Below are 17,640 nucleotides of genomic sequence, written 5' to 3'. Positions count from 1 at the left end.
TCCAGTGATTAAGGTCAAATAACAATCCCTTATGAAAACTTTTCTTACAAAGTCTCAAGGCTATTAATAACAGCAACCCCCAGGTTTTGTTTTTGACTTTAAATGTCCTAAAAAGAAACATGATACATCTTTTGCAACCAGGAATGGTCCAAATCATCAAGTTTCTGTTTCCTGTGATCCAGAAAGTTGTTTCCAAGGTTAAATAAAAATGAAGGAGTTGAACATGTAGCTGAAATGCTCATGCAACAGCGACACATTTCAATTCATGAAGCATGAACACCTGTACTGGAAAGAGGAAACTGGGTTGCTGGAAAGAGGAAACTGGGTTGCTGGAATGAGCTGCATTTGAACCATGGTAGGACCGGTAACCCGGTGGATCATATAAACTAGACTGTGGATTAACACAAAATACTGCGGATGCTGGAAATCAGAAACAAACAGAAATACTGGAAAAACTCAACAATCTGGCAGCATTTGTGGAGTGAGAGAAAAACAATGTTAATGTTTTGAGTCCAATAAGACTTCTTCAGAACTGGTTCAGAAATAGACTGTGGAGACAATTTTAGGGTTAATAATGATAGGGGGTTCGGGGGAGTGGGTGGGGGCATTAGATTTATGACAAAATGTTAATAGGTAAGAACGAAGTAATACTGCCAGGTACCAGTAAGGGCTTCAGTGGGGCAAGTGTGATAGGAAAGGGAGGAATGTCAGCCAAAAAGGGGCAATGTGGGAGAAAATGGAAAAAAAAGAATTAAGCATTACGCTCAGCATTTGATGAATTTCGATGAATTGATAGCTCATATAGTCAATAAAATGAAGGCACAATGATAGCCGATGTAGAGAGACGCACAATTACAAAATTTTTAAAGCAACAAATTACATAGTCAAAGGTAGCTGAAAATTCAAAAGAATAAAAGTAAGAAGAGAGGAAGCTGTTAGCTGAGGAGACCAGCACATTGAAAAACCATCTTGGCTCAGATCAACAAGATATAGAGTCAGTCTGGATAGAGCTAAGAAATAGCCAAGCAAAGAAGTCTTATTTGGAGTAGTTTATCATACACTTGTAATTAAAGCATTTATTTATAACTATAGTGTAGTCTACACAGTCTTTTCCTTGAAGATCAACACATCCTTGGAATTAACCAAAGAACTGGCTCTTTGAGACCCACCACTGTGTAATAAGACTACTTGGCTTTGCTTCATTGTAAACTCACTTTTACCAAGTGGATCCTTTATGATGAATTTCACATTGAGATGGAGCACGAGAACCCTGGGTCAGCAACTAGCATTTTAATTTCAAGTTCAGGCAATTTCAGAAGTAGAAAGAGAGTCGGATACAGTGCTGGGAAAACAGACTAAATGTTAAGCCATTAGAGAAAGGGTGACAGGCATCAACGCCTCTCATTCTCTTCATGGAGGGACTTTATAATTGTCCACTGAGAGAGAAAGATGATTTAAAAAAAAAGAATTTGCTATCCATGGTTAAATAAGTTAAAAGACTTTACCGAATTGAGAAAGACACAAAATTCAAAAAGATTAAAGATGACCAGAAAACAGGGAAACTTTAGAAACAGGGATCTAAAAAGAAAGTGGAATAGTAAGTCAGGCAATAAGAGTTTCAACTGGTATATACATTTAAAAAAGGGCCAAGCTCAAGTAAAGGCTGATCCATGGCTGCCTGCCATTTCCTTGTTAGCAATTATCAATTCCCTCCTCTTTTAGGAAATATTTTAAATACACAAAAATCTTCTTACTCAAAGAGAAAATCAAAGGGCAAATGGTAGAGAGGAACTTAAATATTATCACTGGACAAAAAGCACCACCAGAACTAATGGGGGCCAAAAACTGACAGGTCCTCTGGCTCAGATATAGCCATTGCTTGCTAAAGGAAAATAAATTATGCTGTCGTTGAAGATTGAATATTACCAAACAATCCCTGCACCAGTAGGATGTTAGGTCCTAAAGGGAAGGGAGCACAAAGGTCAAATGTCTGATCTTTCAATACCAGGTTTCAGTTCCCCCTATCCATTGTTGTACAAGGGTCCCTATGTGTGTACTATTAGGACCAGTATCTCTGTTTCTGTGACCGGAGTCCTAGAGTTCCTCACTGCCGAGATCTGACAGACAATGTAGCCCAAGGGAACGTCATATCCTGGCAGTCACAGAACCTCATCTGCAATGCTGGAGAACTCCACAAGCTCCTCGGCAGAGTCATCACCACCCTAAGGTCTGGCCCTACCCAGACGTTCCATCTGCTTTCCAAGAAAACTGGGTAGCAACGTTCAAGTCCAAAGGGGCAAGATGAGAAAAGCATCCGCTGCTGAGGGATGAAAAATAAAAGGTGTTATTGTGAACTAGTATGTAGTAACGGGTAACGAAAGGTTTCCTTTTCATTTTACATGTTACGCCACAGTCAAGCACACCTGTACTTAAATGGTGTTCAGTCACTTCCAATTGTTAAGTGGGAGGATCTTTCACATAGTGGAAATCGTGAGTTAACGTACACCATTGTGGAAATTACCACTTTTTACTGTGCATTTTCAAAGTTCCAGTTTCTCGATAATTCCAAACATCAGAATCTTTGAAGCTGTGAACATCCACAGATGCAGAGGGAGGTGAAGTGTCAGTAGTTCAAGGTTAGCCTGATACAGACCAAGATAAAAGTGCACTGTTTACTCCTGCATGTCAATATGGATTGCAGTAAGTTGGTGAAGCAGGAAATCAAATTATCTTCCTTTGCAGGTAGAGTTTATTAAATACTCAGTCGTACAGCTCCTTCCTCAACTCACGTTACAGGTTCTTCCTATGGTGCTCAGAAAAGTTAACAATCCAAAACGGTTTCTTCTTGATCTTAAATAAAGGAATTAATAAACTTAAATGAATTAACCAGACATAAACTATACAAGCTGAATCTAAACAGTAAATGAAATATAAGTTTTGTGAAGATGCCACTTACTTCTACTATTCGAGTCACAAAAATCATAAAACTGTGCCAGAAGGCTCGTACTGTCTGACAGGAACACCTTCTCATAGATGTGTCTTCGTAATAACAATCAATTGAAGAAATCAGAACAAAATTAATTCTCAGTCTATTGGATTAATTGGTTTGAATTTAGTCCATCATTAAGTTTGCCACTAAATACAACTAATGTCATATGACCAAATAGGATTCCAAATGTTCATTCAGGGTGACAGTTCAGAACAGCGGCTTGTTGAAAGACCGGTCTTGCAGAGCTAGACGAAGGAAACAACTTGCAAATTCAGAAAAAAACATCCAATTATTCCTGTAACGTTACCTGACATCTGCTCCATCAATAACATCAAAGCAAAATTATAAACCTAAAATTAGCTGTAACACTGGCTCTATTGAGGGTCAGAGGAAATAGGCAGTTCTTCTGTAGCCTTGAAGCAGTTTCAGTATCACTGACTAAACCCAGTGTTAGGTGGTCTTTCACTCTCAATTACAGAACACAAATTAAATGCCATTTGAAAAGGTTTCGCAAGTCACCATTTTGCGGCTGCTGTTTATGAATGTAGAGTGAATAAGGTGTCAGATAAAGCACATTTTAAACTGAATATTTGAAAATCAAATGTCACCATTTTACAAGGAAATTTCACTATCTACCTAGCTCAAGACATGACTGACAAGTCATCGAGGTAACATTTCAACAAAAGAAGTAGTACTGCTTGAAAATAAGTGCACAAGCATAAATTCTTTGGAAAAGAAAAAGGATTTATTTTGTTCTCCAGATACAAAAGGTTGATGGAAAAGCTAATGCAAAAAAATGTTTTAAAGAGTGTAATATACTCGACCTAATTAAATATTGTGGCAAACTCAACATTGCAGCAAATTCTTAAGGGATCAAGCCAAACATGATAAGTTCATACTTTTTGGCAAAAGGGTTGACTTTAGAATGGTACAGACACTTTTGTACCAATTTATTTCTATTTTGGTTCAATTACAAAATAAAATATCTGCTGATTTAAACTGTATATATTATATTCACTTTTTTTTGCAGTAACAGAATCTGAACCTAATGTTTATTTATTAATTCATGGAGTGTTGAATCCTGCTTAAAAACCCAACAGCTTTTCACTGCTTTGTATTTGATCTTTTTGTCAAATGAAATATTTGCAATGAGGAATGACTAGATGAATCACAGCAAAGATTCTCTTTAAAATTTAATGCAATATTTTTGGAAGTGAGTTGTACCACAAAATTTAGCCACAACAATCAAGATGGATCAAGCAACTACGTTAAATTAGAAAGAACTCACAAAGTACCAAGTTAAACTTCTGAAGACTGCTGGAGCATTTTTCCTTGAACCAAGAGTTTTGGGTTTCACCACTGACACATCAAAATCAAAGTGAAATGGGAATTGAAAACATACATTGAACATCACATACATGAAATGAAGTAAGTTCTCTTAATCCCTCTTCCCTTGAAAAAAAGCAGTCCAATTTTTCTGAAATGAATTGCACATCAAAAGTATACTAGCAAAGTAACGTTTCAAGTAATGGACACAATGACTTGTCTGAACCTCGTTATCACCGCAAAGTACACCTTATGCTGCCGGAAGCAGTTTCAGAACTTTCAGTAATTAAAAAAATGCACTACACTTCAACCCATCTTTGGACTGAAAGTAACAGTTAAGGTCTCTTCAAAAAGACAACATTGAAACTTGGTTTTACTGCAACATACTTGCTAAAGAAAGATCTATTTTTAAGAAATATAATTACACTATCCAAAGGATGGACTGATAAACACGCACCATTTACCAAAATAGGTAAAAATGGTGAAGACAGATTTGGCAGTGAAGGGAGTGTTTCAAATAAATAATTAATCCTAAATGGAGAATTTTCTACAACAAACTTACAGAAAATTGGAAGCAGAACAGTTTTGACAAACCCATTTCATCGTTTTTTCTTAATAAAAGAAATCAATTTAACTACATCCGATATGCCAAAACCTTTATACAAGTGATCGATAAGCTTGCTTAAAATGGTTTTTCACTGTCCTTCATCAGTTAGTTCTTGGAGTCTTCAGATATATTTACCATTCACAGAGTTTGTAGAGCTAAACAACAGGAGGGTGAGAAGTAGGTTTACGCTAGGAAATGAAAGAACAACTTCAGAATCTGAGGGAGGGCTACTATGAGCATAACAGTTGTAATGCAACTGCACTTGCCAATGACTAACATTGCATTTTTATTTCTTTTAAAAATAAGGAAGGAGTCAAGTACTTTAAAAGGGCAAGCAGAATTACACCACAAAATCCCTTATTCCCTGTAAAAAGTTTGAATCAAATCTGGAAGAAATATTTTTAAAAATCTCTGCTTAATAACACGATTGTGCAGACAACATTTCCCCCAGTGTCAATACATTTGTGTCAGTTGACAACTAATTAAAACATAGCGAAGCTGGTAATGATTCTCTGAACAGTGCACAGTAATAGATTTTAAAGCACTACAGTTCAATTACTAAGGCTAGAACATTGTGTAGTTACATAGTGTCCCTATGATTGCAGCTAGTTTACAAAAGGAAACCAAAAAAAACTGGAGATGAATTCACCAGACGACATCTGGTGGCCGATTCCTACTGCATTCATAAGCCTTGACCACAAATGTGACCAGAGTGCTCAATGTCTGGTAGTGTTCCAAAGGTCCAAGATATTTATCATGAATGTATTTTTTTCAATAAATAGATAGATCAGTTACATACTAAGGCAGTGTTGCACATGCATCATTCGCCATGTGGACGTAGACACCACAAAGATACATACGACCGCTGAGATTCTTAAAGAGCAAATATCCAGGGGATGAGAGGTAAAGGAGAAGATGAACCTCACTGGTCCAGCGCTTCCAGAACATTCCTCAGGCTGGTAAGGATCTGTTGAATCTCTTGGTATTTTCCCCCAGCAACACGTTCAGGGGAAGAGAAGCATGACTGGCTGGAAAAAAGCTGCAGTAAGTAGCTCTATAGGGCTAGTCATCGGTTGCATCGCTAAAGAGGTCAAATCTCCAGCTCGTAGCCGGGGACCAGTGACCTCATGATGTTCCTGAAGTTTCCAGGTAACTCTGTAGTTTTCGAACTGTGGTTTTATCCAGAGAGCAAAGGTCAAAGTCAAATGTTGTGTTTGTGATGTGAAAATGTCCCGTTTCTTCTATGAGGTTAACAATCTAAATAAAGGCAGATAAGCAACAAATTAGCTGATTTTCAATGCTGTTATTTATGATGGAACTGCAAACGTTAGTTTCAATCTGTATTCTTTAGTATTACTGACCCCTCAGCATGTAAACACATTAATATTAGGGAAACAACTGATTCTTCGCTACTTCAGAGCTACCACAGGGTCACGATGGATACCAAAAGTTTACTTTGAATTTGTTTTTGCTCATCACCTCTCTTCACTCGTTTAAAGTGATCTTTTCCTTCAGCTGTATATTTGGACTTGGTACTTCAACTCCCCCGAAAATCCCTTTTCAAAGTCCACCTTTTCCAGACATTGATCAACATCACAGCAGGTCAGGCAGCATCCACAGAGAGAGAGCAAGCTAAAAAGTTCTCAGTCTGGATGACTCTTCACCAGAGTCATCTAGATTTGAAACGTTAGCTTGCTCTCTCTCCAGGGATGCCTTCCGGCCCACTGTGATCTCCAGCATCTGCATGAACTTGCTTCTACATTGATCAATGTCAGTCACACAATGTCAATGTAAGTTATAATGAAAGAATATTGAGCTTTCCATTGCTTAGCCTATTCTTGCCAAATTATCTCTTTTTTTCAAAAAAAAAAAGAAAAATCAAATGTCAACAAAAACGCATTTAACTAACAGCATTGTGGGGTGGGGGGGAACATTCAGTGAATTACTCTTTTCTAAGACACTTTGGATTTCAGTCCACACTGTGTGTGTCATGTGGCAGACTCTGCAGCATTACAGCAACAGGATTTATTACGTAGTTTATCAACTACCTAACTGCAACTTTCTTCTCCCTGTTAGATTTTCCCAGAAACAAAGTTATGAAAACTGAAAAGTGGTGGTTGGGGGTTGCTGTTGTGTGGTGTGGAGAAAGAGTCTTTCAGTTGCAAGATGATCTAAAACCGTGACACAGAAGTCACATGATTTTCCATTGAATTAGATGGGCTAATTCCACTGCACAAATACTGGATCGTTCAGGTTAGTTACTTCAGAAAAGGGATTAAACTTCTGCAGTGGTCTAATATGCACTGCACTATGCTCAACACATTAGAAAAGAGAAGGAATACATTTCATAGATTGTTAAAATAAAACGTTATTGGCAAGCTGCCCTTGAAATGCAAACTAAAATTTTACTGTAAAATCAAAATGAATTTTAGTACAATGCCACTGTCCACATTCAACCTAGTCTATTGCAGGATGTTGTGACTCAAATTGAAAGCTGCAAGCTTAACAATGACAACAGAATTTACAGCAAAAAAGGTGTTAAGCTCCACAGACATTTCTCTCACCGTTTGTTTTATCACACCACATTAAAGTGTTCCACGATTAGTTTCTTCCTCATGCACTTGTGTAGCTTCCTCTTAAATATGCTTAGGCTATTTGCCATAATCACTCCAGATGCTGGCAGTTTCCACCTCTGTAGAAGATGGAAATATTTGGAGCAATCCTTAGCACCTTCAGAACAAATCTGAAGCTGATTCATCCGATGGTGTAAGGGCTAACTTTACATAAGGGGAACCAAGCTACAGGAAATCACAGGCATGACTGCACACAATTTTCCATTTACCATCATTTCTGTAATCTTTTTAAGGTTGGAAAGTGGAGTACTACAACTATCAGTCCTTGGGCCTCAATTAGTTACTCAGTATACAAGTAACCTAGAACGGCATGAAGGGTCCAGGCCCGAAACGTCAGCTTTTGTGCTCCTAAGATGCTGCTTGGCCTGCTGTGTTCATCCAGCCCCACATTTTATTATCTCGGTTACACCAGAGTGTATTCACATTTGCTGATGACACAAACGTATGTAGAACAGCATGTTGTGATAAAAACATCAGGAATCTGCAAGGGGTTAGATAGGTGGAGAGAGTGAATAGAAACTTGGCTGCTGGAGTTTAATGTCAAAGAATGTGAGGTAGAAATAAGAAAAAGGCAGGCCATCATTTAAATGGAGAGAGATTCCAAAAAACAAGAACGCTTGGCTGTGTGACTTGAGTGTTCTTGTGCACAAAACAACAAAAATTAGCTCAGTTGAAGCAAGTAATTAAGGCAGCAAATTGAATTTTGACTATATTTCTAGGGGGTTGGAGTTTAAACAAACAGGGAAGTCTTGTTGCATCTATAGAGATGTTTGTGAAGCCACTATTGGAGTGCTGCATACTGCTTTGGTCCCCTTGTTTAAAATAAAATATTGGCATTGGTAACAGTTTGAATAAGAGATTCACTTGGCTCAAACCTGGGATAAATAGGTAGATGATTACTATAGGTAAAATGGCTAGACAGATTAGGCCTCTATTTATCATATGTAGAAGAATAAGGGATGATTTTGTTCATACATAAAAGATTCGAAGGTGGTCTTACATGGTAGATGTTGAAAATACATTCTCACTTGTTGGGGAAAATCACAAACTATGAGAAGTAACTAAAAAATAAGGGGACACTCAAACCTGAGATGTGAAGCATATCACAGGATAGTGAATGTCTGGAAGTTTCTACCCTAGAGAGTTGTGGAGGCTAGATCAGTGGAAATATTTAAAAGAGGAGGTAGATATATTTTTGAAATAGTGAGGGATTGAGGGTTATGAGTTGGTACAAAAGCTGGTCCATCCTATTTCTTATTCTCTTCTGAACGAACGATTACAACCGATGTCTCTTGGTGCTTGAACCCCCAGTGCCGAGGAATAAGCTTTCAGGTATCATCTGTTGTGCTGTCCAATCGATTTTGCTAACCATTCAGTGGGTAAATGCACCACATTTGACTAGTTGTTACAGCCACAAGATGAAGGTTCAATCCCAATTAGTATAACATGCAGAAGACAAGTTTACAAGTTTCTTTGACACAATTACAAAACATAAATGTGCAAAATTGGAGAATGTGTAGTGCTAGTTATTAGCTGAATAATGTTTTGGTGCTCAAGATTTGCATCTTCAACATCTAGCATGAGGCATCTCCTACTGACATGCCCATTCACTTCCAAGTCATTTACATTTATATTATAAGCACCTTACTTTTCAGGTACCTGATTCTGCATTTATTTACATGATAGCAAAATGCAAAAGTGAAGCTATGACACTCCATTTATCAACTGCTTATTGATGTGAACATGACAACAGCGTTTTCGGCACGAAAGCCAGTTAAATTCTGATTACGGACAAGTCACACAGAGGTGAAACGAAGGTCTGTGCAAAATACTGAAACTCTTAATTTCATAGCAAATGAACACAAAGCAAGAGTGATGACCACATTCACATATTAAATTGATTAAACTGATCTCATCAGGGGAATAGGATCATCATAGTAATATTACTGAACTCTAACAGAGGTCTGAACTAATACTCCGGAGATGGGAGTTAGAATCCCACTATACTCTGCGGATAAAGCCACTCAAACTTCAGAGATTGTGAAAATGCTCCTCACAGTAGCAATGCAGTCTTCAAAATAGGCGCAGCAACAAAAATAAAATCTCAAGTGGCTTCATGCCCGTGGCAATAAAGCTTCAGGAACAGAAAGCTATGGAAGAGGAGCTTCAGGGACTCGTGTAAGAAAAACTCTCAAAGTAAATGAACTGTGTTATCAGTTTGTTTAAGGGTCTCAGGAACTGACATTCATTCAAGAAATAACAGTGAGTGAAGATAGAATATTGACAAACAGAAGCCAAACACAGCCATGCCAACTGAAGGAGGAACTGAAGACAGGGACAGACTTCAAGATTTGAGTAGCCCTTTGGCACACTATTTGTTAGATCTTTCCAATCATAAAATGGCATTTACGCCATTTCCTTTTCAATTTTCTATTTGAGTTCATATGCGCTCCATGTCTTTTGTTGCACTTAGCAAATAACTTATGGGTTTCTCTCTACAACACAGACACTGACTCCCCTTTATTTAGAGCATGTTAGCTCTTCAAAAGAGCTGCAATAAATTGGTTAAACATTATTTATTTCATAAAATCATATTGACCCAGCCTGACTGCCCCAAACATTGTTTCCCCCGAGAGCCTGGCTACAATATCTTAAACAGTTTCTAACATTTTTTTTCCCTTCTGTAGTTCTTACGATAACTGGCTATAGTTTTCTGCCATCTCTCACTTTTTGAAGAGCAACCTGACATTTGCTCTTTTTTCAATCAAATGCAACCTTCCCTGATTGGTGGAATTTTTGGAAAATTGAAGCCAATACATGAGCATCTCACTGGCATATTCTAGGCAGACCAAAACTCTTGTGGGATGAAGTGCATCAGGAACAAGGGATTTGTCAGCCCAGCAACTCCAACTATCACTGCCCGGTTAGGTAATTTTCTGGAGCTCCTCCCGCCTTTCCATTCTAGGAATTTCACAGATGTTTCAGGTAGGTTTCAGGAATTTTGCACGAATTTGCCAAACACACTTTCTATAAGACAAACACTCACTCTGTTCACCCATTTAAAAAGTATCTAAAGAAAATCTTACTAAGTGCTTTTGAGTTTCTAGTGAGCTTTCTCTCGTGTTCAGAATTTCTCTCTCCTTATTAATCTTTTAGGCACCAGGTATATTTAACAATGGAATACCTGCGATTTCACATCAAAGAATTGCCTGCACACTAAATGATAGAAAGTTTAAAAGCATGAGTTACAAATTGGCTGAGGTGGATTGGCAAACACATTAATAGGTGGTACTGAACATAACAACAGATAGGATTTAGAGAACTATTACGTGACTTGCAGCAGCTATACATTCCTTCAGGATGAAACAAAATCTCAAAACTATCAGAGAACTGTGAAAGGAAACTCAGGCCAGCGAACATTTTGCATTCAGTATTAACCAGAGGGCATTATCCATACGTGGTTTAATACATATCCAGCAAAAGCCTGCAGGTTTCAAAAGGGAAACTTCAGAGATTTGTTTTCTTTTAAAACCAAAAACACATCAAAATGTCAGAAAGTTGGTTCCTAAATTGTTCCTGTAAGCAAATGGCCAAAATTGTGAAGTGCAGCACTTTCAATCAACGGTAACAGCCAATTAGTATTTCAACTTACGTTAAATAACAAAACTGGGGTTCTTGTGGCACAGTGGCAATGTCACTACCTCTGAGCCAGAAGGCCCAGGTTAAAGTCCCACCTGCTTCAGAGATGTCTCTGAATGACATCTCCGAACAGATTGATTAGGAAATATCTCAAAACAGCAAGACTGTAAAAATACCATTTATATGATTTGACCGCAACTCCTCTGTTGGCTGACAGATTAGAACATAGACACAAGTGGAACAGTACACATTAAACAAACCTAGATAATAACATTGGCAACTGTACTGACTTCTACTCTAAAATGCCAATCTGATCCAAAAGGAGAGGACACTGAAAAACTTGCAGCAGGTTGCGGACCTGTTGCATTTCATTGTATTAGCATGACTGAATAGGACAGCCCTGTAACAATAGAAGCATGCCCATTCAAAATTCTTTAGTTTTTTTTGCTTGATATTAATCTCATGACCTGCGTCAACAACGGACTCTTGACTCTTTCTGATGGCTGTTTCTCACTAAGAGAAATCAGAATGATGGGCCAGTAAGCTACAGTTCTTGGATTTGGCTACAATGGGAGTGACTAATTTCAAACAGTTGAGAAGCAATCAATATTTTACTGGTTGGGAGATTCCAGGCATTTAACCTTTCAGTAGAATGATTGTGTGTCCATTGTCATGATATTCTCACTTTTTAAAGAAAGGACTTACATGTGCTCTTTTCCAATCAAGTGGAACCTTCCTGAATATTGAAAATTTTGGAAAATTGAAGCCAATGCATCAAATATGTCGCTTGCTGATTCGAGAAAGACCCACAACCCTAGGGGATGAAATCAATCAAGGCCCGGGAAACCATTAATCAGAAAAAACCTCAACTTGATCTGTATATGTTTTGGTGCCACAGTCTGGCATTAATGAAGTATCAAGTTACAACCATTGCTGTTCAAATTAAATATTGAGCAAATCTCAGCTTGAAAAAAAGTGAGTTGAATAAAATGCTTATCCTTCACCACAATCTCCACCTACAAAGGAAGGGGTACACAAAGAAGATAATATCTATGCCAAAAGCACAGAAAGCCAAGTGAAGATGGAGCAGGAAAGCCAGCTGGTGAAAAATAACATTTGAGAAACAGACATGATGTTTGTGACTCTTATTAATCTCAGAGGTACGACGACAGGATTGTAAAACATGGCAAGTTTTTTTTTAAGAAGGAAGGAATCAATATTTAAATGTGGACTAAAACAAGCCAATATGCATAACAGTTAAAAGTGTGACATAAATAAAACTCTTACCTGTTGTAGTATGTGCCGTTCGCGAAGCGTCATTAGCCTTCGATGAAGCTCAACCAACTCATCCAGATATGCCTGAAGACAAATGCCCGAAGGAGAATTATTATTTTCAATGCCTTTTTAACCATGCCCTAATGTAAATATAAAATGCTGTTCGGATATCTGAATGCATTCTTCTCTCACCAGTTATACTCTTGGGGATTAACATGGTGTCAAAGGTCATGTTTAGTATACGAAAGTGTTTTATAAGTAGCTGCACCATTTCTGATGGCCCTCACTATGGGAGCTGTGCAGATAAAACCAACTTCATATGTTTGAGATATTGTGCATGTTTTTGGTCAAGATTTAACTGGAGGGATTCCATTGGCTCTTATACTGAAAACTTTTTCTAGTGTTTGCTTTATTTGTGCATGTTCACATTTCACAATCCTGAAAAACATCCCAAATAATTTTGCAACATTCCCAAACAAGGACCAAAGCTTGTGGTAAATTACATAAAAAGAACACCCATTGCACTAGTTTTTGTGGTTAAGACATATTTTACAAAGACTGAAACAAATCTGTACAGGAAAAAGTAGGGAGGTTAAAATTTTGCTCAACACACGCAAATTGCTCAGGATACACCACTACACACCAATTTGGCTGTTAATAAATGGCATATTATAATATTCACAATGGAAGTCTTCCGGGAAACTTTCCTTAAAGAAACTGATGCAGAACGGAATGCCTAAAAACATTAAATAAAATGCTGAAAAGTAGCACTGGACAAGTGAAAACAACTGTAACGATATTTAGATACATAAACAAACTAATTTCAGTTAATATAATTTAGTATTCACAGGTTTCATGCTTGACACATGAATACCAAAGGGAAAAAATAATGTTAAATTGGAGTATTTGATTTTAGAGAATAGAAACAAAAGAACATTGAAGCAGGAGCAGACCTTACAAGCCTGCCCTACCATTCAACATTTGATCTAGGCTGACCATCCAACTCTGTACCCAATACCCATCTTCTCCCCTTAGCTGCAAAAACTGCACCTAAAGCCCTTTTAAAAATATTCACTGTTTTGACCTCAACCTCTTTCTGTGGCAGGAAATTCTGCAGGATCACTACTCTCTGGATAAAGAAATTTCTTCTCATTTCATACCAAAGGGCCGACCCTGTGTCCTTAAACTGTGGCACCTGGTACTGCACTCCCCAGTCATTGAGAACATCCTTTACCACACCTTCCAGAATCCAAGAATCGTGTTCACACGACAGTTCCCACTTTTGCTGTGGTTATGCTGCTGTATAGATAACATAGAACATTACAGCACAGTACAGGCCCTTCGGCCCTCGATGTTGTGCCGACCTGTCATACCGATCTGAAGCCCATCTAACCTACACTATTCCATGTACGTCCATATGCTTGTCCAATGACGACTTATATGTACCGAAAGTTGGCGAATCTACTACCGTTGTAGGCAAAGCATTCCATTCCCTTACTACTCTGAGTAAAGAAACTACCTCTGACATCTGTCCTACATCTTTCACCCCTCAATTTAAAGCTATGCCCCCTCATGCTCGCCGTCACCATCCTAGGAAAAAGGCTCTCCCTATCCACCCTACCTAACGCTCTGATTATTTTATATGTTTCAATTAAGTCACCGCTCAACCTTCTTCTCTCTAATGAAAACAGCCTCAAGTCCCTCAGCCTTTCCTCGTAAGACCTTCCCTCCATACCAGGCAACATCCGAGTAAATCTCCTCTGCACCCTTTCCAAAGCTTCCACATCCTTCTTATAATGCGATGACCAGAACTGTACACAATACTCCATGTGCGGCCGCACCAGAGTTTTGTACAGCTTCACCATAACCTCTTGGTTCCAGAACTCGATCCCTGTATTAATAAAAGCTAAAACACTGTATGCCTTCTTAACAGCCCTGTCGACCTGGGTGGCAACTTTCAAGGATATGTGTACATGGACACCGAGATCTCTCTGCTCATCTACACTACTAAGAATCTTACCATAAGCCCTGTACTTTGCATTCCGGTTACTCCTACCAAAGTGCACCACCTCACACTTGTCTGCATTAAGCTCATTTGCCACCTTTCAGCCCAGCTCTGCAGCTTACCTATGTCTCTCTGCAACCTACAGCATCCTTCGTCACTATCCACAACTCCACCGACCTTAGTGTCGTCTGCAAATTTACTAACCCATCCTTCTACACCCTCAGCCAGGTCATTTATAAAAATGACAAACAGCAGTGGACCCAACACTGACCCTTGCGGTACACCACTAGTAACTGCTCTCCAGGATGAACATTTCCCATCAACTACCACCTTCTGTCTTCTTTCAGCAAGCCAATTTCCGATCCAAACTGCTATATCTCCCACAATTCCATTCCTCCGCATTTTGTACAATAGCCTATTGTGGGGAACCTTATCGAACGCCTTGCTGAAGTCCATATACACCACATCAACCGGTTTACTCTCATCGACTTGTTTGGTCACCTTCTCAAAGAACTCAATAAAGGTTTGTGAGGCACGACCTTCCCTTCACAAAACCGTGCTAACTATCCCTAATCAATTTATTCTTTTCTAGATGATTGTAAATCCTATCCCTTATAACCTTTTCCAACACTTTACTAACAACTGAGGTAAGGCTCACTGGTCTATAATTACCAGGGTTGTCTCTACTCCCCTTCTTGAACAGGGGAACCACATTTGCTATCCTCCAGTCATCTGGCATGCTGGGTATGCTGAAAGGCATTTCATTTGATGCAATTTGTAGTATGTAGGCCAGCAACCTGTGAAAATTGTAACATCCAGGGAAGAGCGTTTCCAAGGGATTGTGATGTTCAACTGATTTATCAGCAACGTTCAATACTGTTAACGAACAAAGGTCCGGCTTCTTGCATGATTTTCAACTGGTTACTCAGCAGCAGTCAGTTGGATGGAGGAGTCTAAGGACTGCTTTGGGTTGCTGGTGAGTCAGACACTTTGGAGCAAGGAGAAGAGGCAACGTCCCTTTACCCTAACTGTGTTTGTCCAGAGTGTGTTGATTACCCACATTGAACTTTTATATTCTACTGGCTATTTTAAATTCCAAATCCAATTAGAACGATGTATATATTAAAGATTGTGTTGCTGTTCTAACTTTGTCAAGTCTACTGTTGTTTGTTCGAATCTTGTGGCTTTAAATGTCTTAATAAGTACATGGGATCGCTCGTGCTTTTTCCAGTGTTACAACCTGACAAGTGACCAGTAAATTTTGTTGTCTGGTCTGGGGTTATTTAGATAGTTTGGATTCAGAGACAGTACTGACTGTAACTAAAATGTTAGAATAGTCAAATGCAGTAATCCCCGAAAACTCTGTGCTCATAAAAGCTTATAAAATTCTAAACAGGACTAGACTGGGAACATTCATCCTGCATTTACCCTAAGTCCAGCAAGTTCAGGATCAGGGGTCATTGTACAACAACACAGGGTAAGCTATGTAGGACTGAAATGAGGAGAAAATTCTTCAGAGCGGTGAGCCTGTGGAATGCTCTGCCATAGAAAACACGAGGCCAAAACATTGAATGTTTTCAAGCAGAAGTTGAATATAATTCTTAGGTCTAATGGGGTCAAAAGATATGGTGAAAGTGGGGCCAGGTGCTGAGTTGGATAATCAGCCATGATCAGTGAATGATGGACAAGGCTCAAAATGTCCAAATGGCCAAATCTTGCTCCTATTCTCTACATTTTGAAGAAGAACTGAATGTAAGGATTTTGAAATCTGTGCACAGAGATAAAACATTGGAAGAAGAATCAAAACACATTCAAATCATTACTCCTCACTCAGATAGCATACTGAAAATTAAGCTTTCCTGGAGTTAAAGATTTCAAAAATGTATGAAAGGTTCCCCAGTTTATGATTTTTGGCCCAGGTTGACAAAGAGCACAGATAAGGCTTTTGTACTTAATAAGAGTGACTACTTATTACAGATAAACAGTTCTGAATCATCAACATACAACTGGACTAAAAAAAACTAAAAACCACTGAAAGCTACCCCCTAACCTCACACCCCCACACACATGCAGAGACAGACAGGCAAACAGACCAAAAGGAAAACATAGGTTTATTGGATGGAGGGAAAGACCAGGAAGGCAGTTCAGTGTTTGTCCACAGTGTTCACTGAGAAGATCCTTTTACTGATCAGAACACTGCTTCTTGATCATCTTTCTCCAGGTACTTTCACTTATTTGCAGGAGGCACAGGGTGACTGGTTTACACTATTGGGGGTTTCTGATCTGTTAAATACCTTTTGCAGATTACAGCAATTGACGTGGGCAAATAAACTGGCTACTTATTCATTTTCTTTGAAGTGCTTCTTATTGTGAAGCAAAACAAACTCCTTCCCTTCCAGAGGTCCAACAGCTTCTCCCTCAAACATTCACACCCAATAGCTGTTCAGCTACTTGGAAACCAATCACATAGTTGCTGGGAGGCAGAAGGCCTTTGTCAGTAATAACTGGTCACCAGTCCATAGACTAACTACTTGTTGCCAGCCAAAACTTCATTCGTAGAAAGCCTCCTGGCAATTTTAATTAACTGGTTGGATAGTATAGTGACTTAATTACACGATCCTATACCACTGAAAACCAGGTTCAATTAAAACCCAGATATTTGCAACAAAGTATAAAATGTGGGTTTCTTTAGAGGTTGCACTGACACAAAGACTACTAATCTTGCTTTTTTTCACCTTGAACAGCATTTTCAAAATTCAGCAAAAGCACAGGAAATCACATCTTTTTGTAAGTGGAGCAATGCAACTTTCTGCTCAGAGCTTGAATCTTACCATACAGTGGGAGCAAAGTATAGACTGTGCATAAGATTTTCTTTTTCAGAACAGTGAAAGATATCAAAACATGAAGTTAAGATTCCCTGCTAATTGCAAATACAAGCTAAAGTCTCCATGTATGGGATCAGATATGTCCTTAAAAATATACACAATATTTCATTAACTTATTCAATCCAATATTTTTTAAAAAGTCACCTAACACTACATTAGCTAAACGAGACCTTTCCAATAGGATTGTTGATTGCTACTTCACTCCAGCTAGTGTCATGCAATTTTCAAGCAGTATTTGAAAAGCAGACTTTGTTGTCGTTAAATGTGCTAAAACCTGAACA

At 38.6% G+C, this 17,640-nt stretch overlaps 1 protein-coding gene across 3 annotated transcripts in view; it reads right to left on the bottom strand.

The window, feature by feature from the left end:
* Nucleotides 1-3,750: 3,750 nt before the first annotated feature.
* Nucleotides 3,751-17,640, bottom strand: part of mllt3 (MLLT3 super elongation complex subunit) — a 149,014-nt gene continuing 135,124 nt past the window's right edge. For all 3 annotated transcript variants that reach the window (XM_048526875.2, XM_048526874.2, XM_048526876.2), the window contains 2 exons: nt 12,482-12,553; nt 3,751-6,179 (listed from right to left, as the gene is read on the bottom strand). In XM_048526875.2, coding sequence (XP_048382832.1) covers nt 6,048-6,179; nt 12,482-12,553 — 204 coding nt within the window. In that variant the 3' untranslated portion in view covers nt 3,751-6,047. The remainder of the gene's footprint in view (nt 6,180-12,481; nt 12,554-17,640) is intronic.

Source organism: Stegostoma tigrinum, chromosome 3 (genome assembly GCF_030684315.1).
Source record: "Stegostoma tigrinum isolate sSteTig4 chromosome 3, sSteTig4.hap1, whole genome shotgun sequence".
NCBI lineage: Eukaryota > Metazoa > Chordata > Chondrichthyes > Orectolobiformes > Stegostomatidae > Stegostoma > Stegostoma tigrinum.
This window is presented reverse-complemented; position numbering and strand designations above follow the sequence as displayed.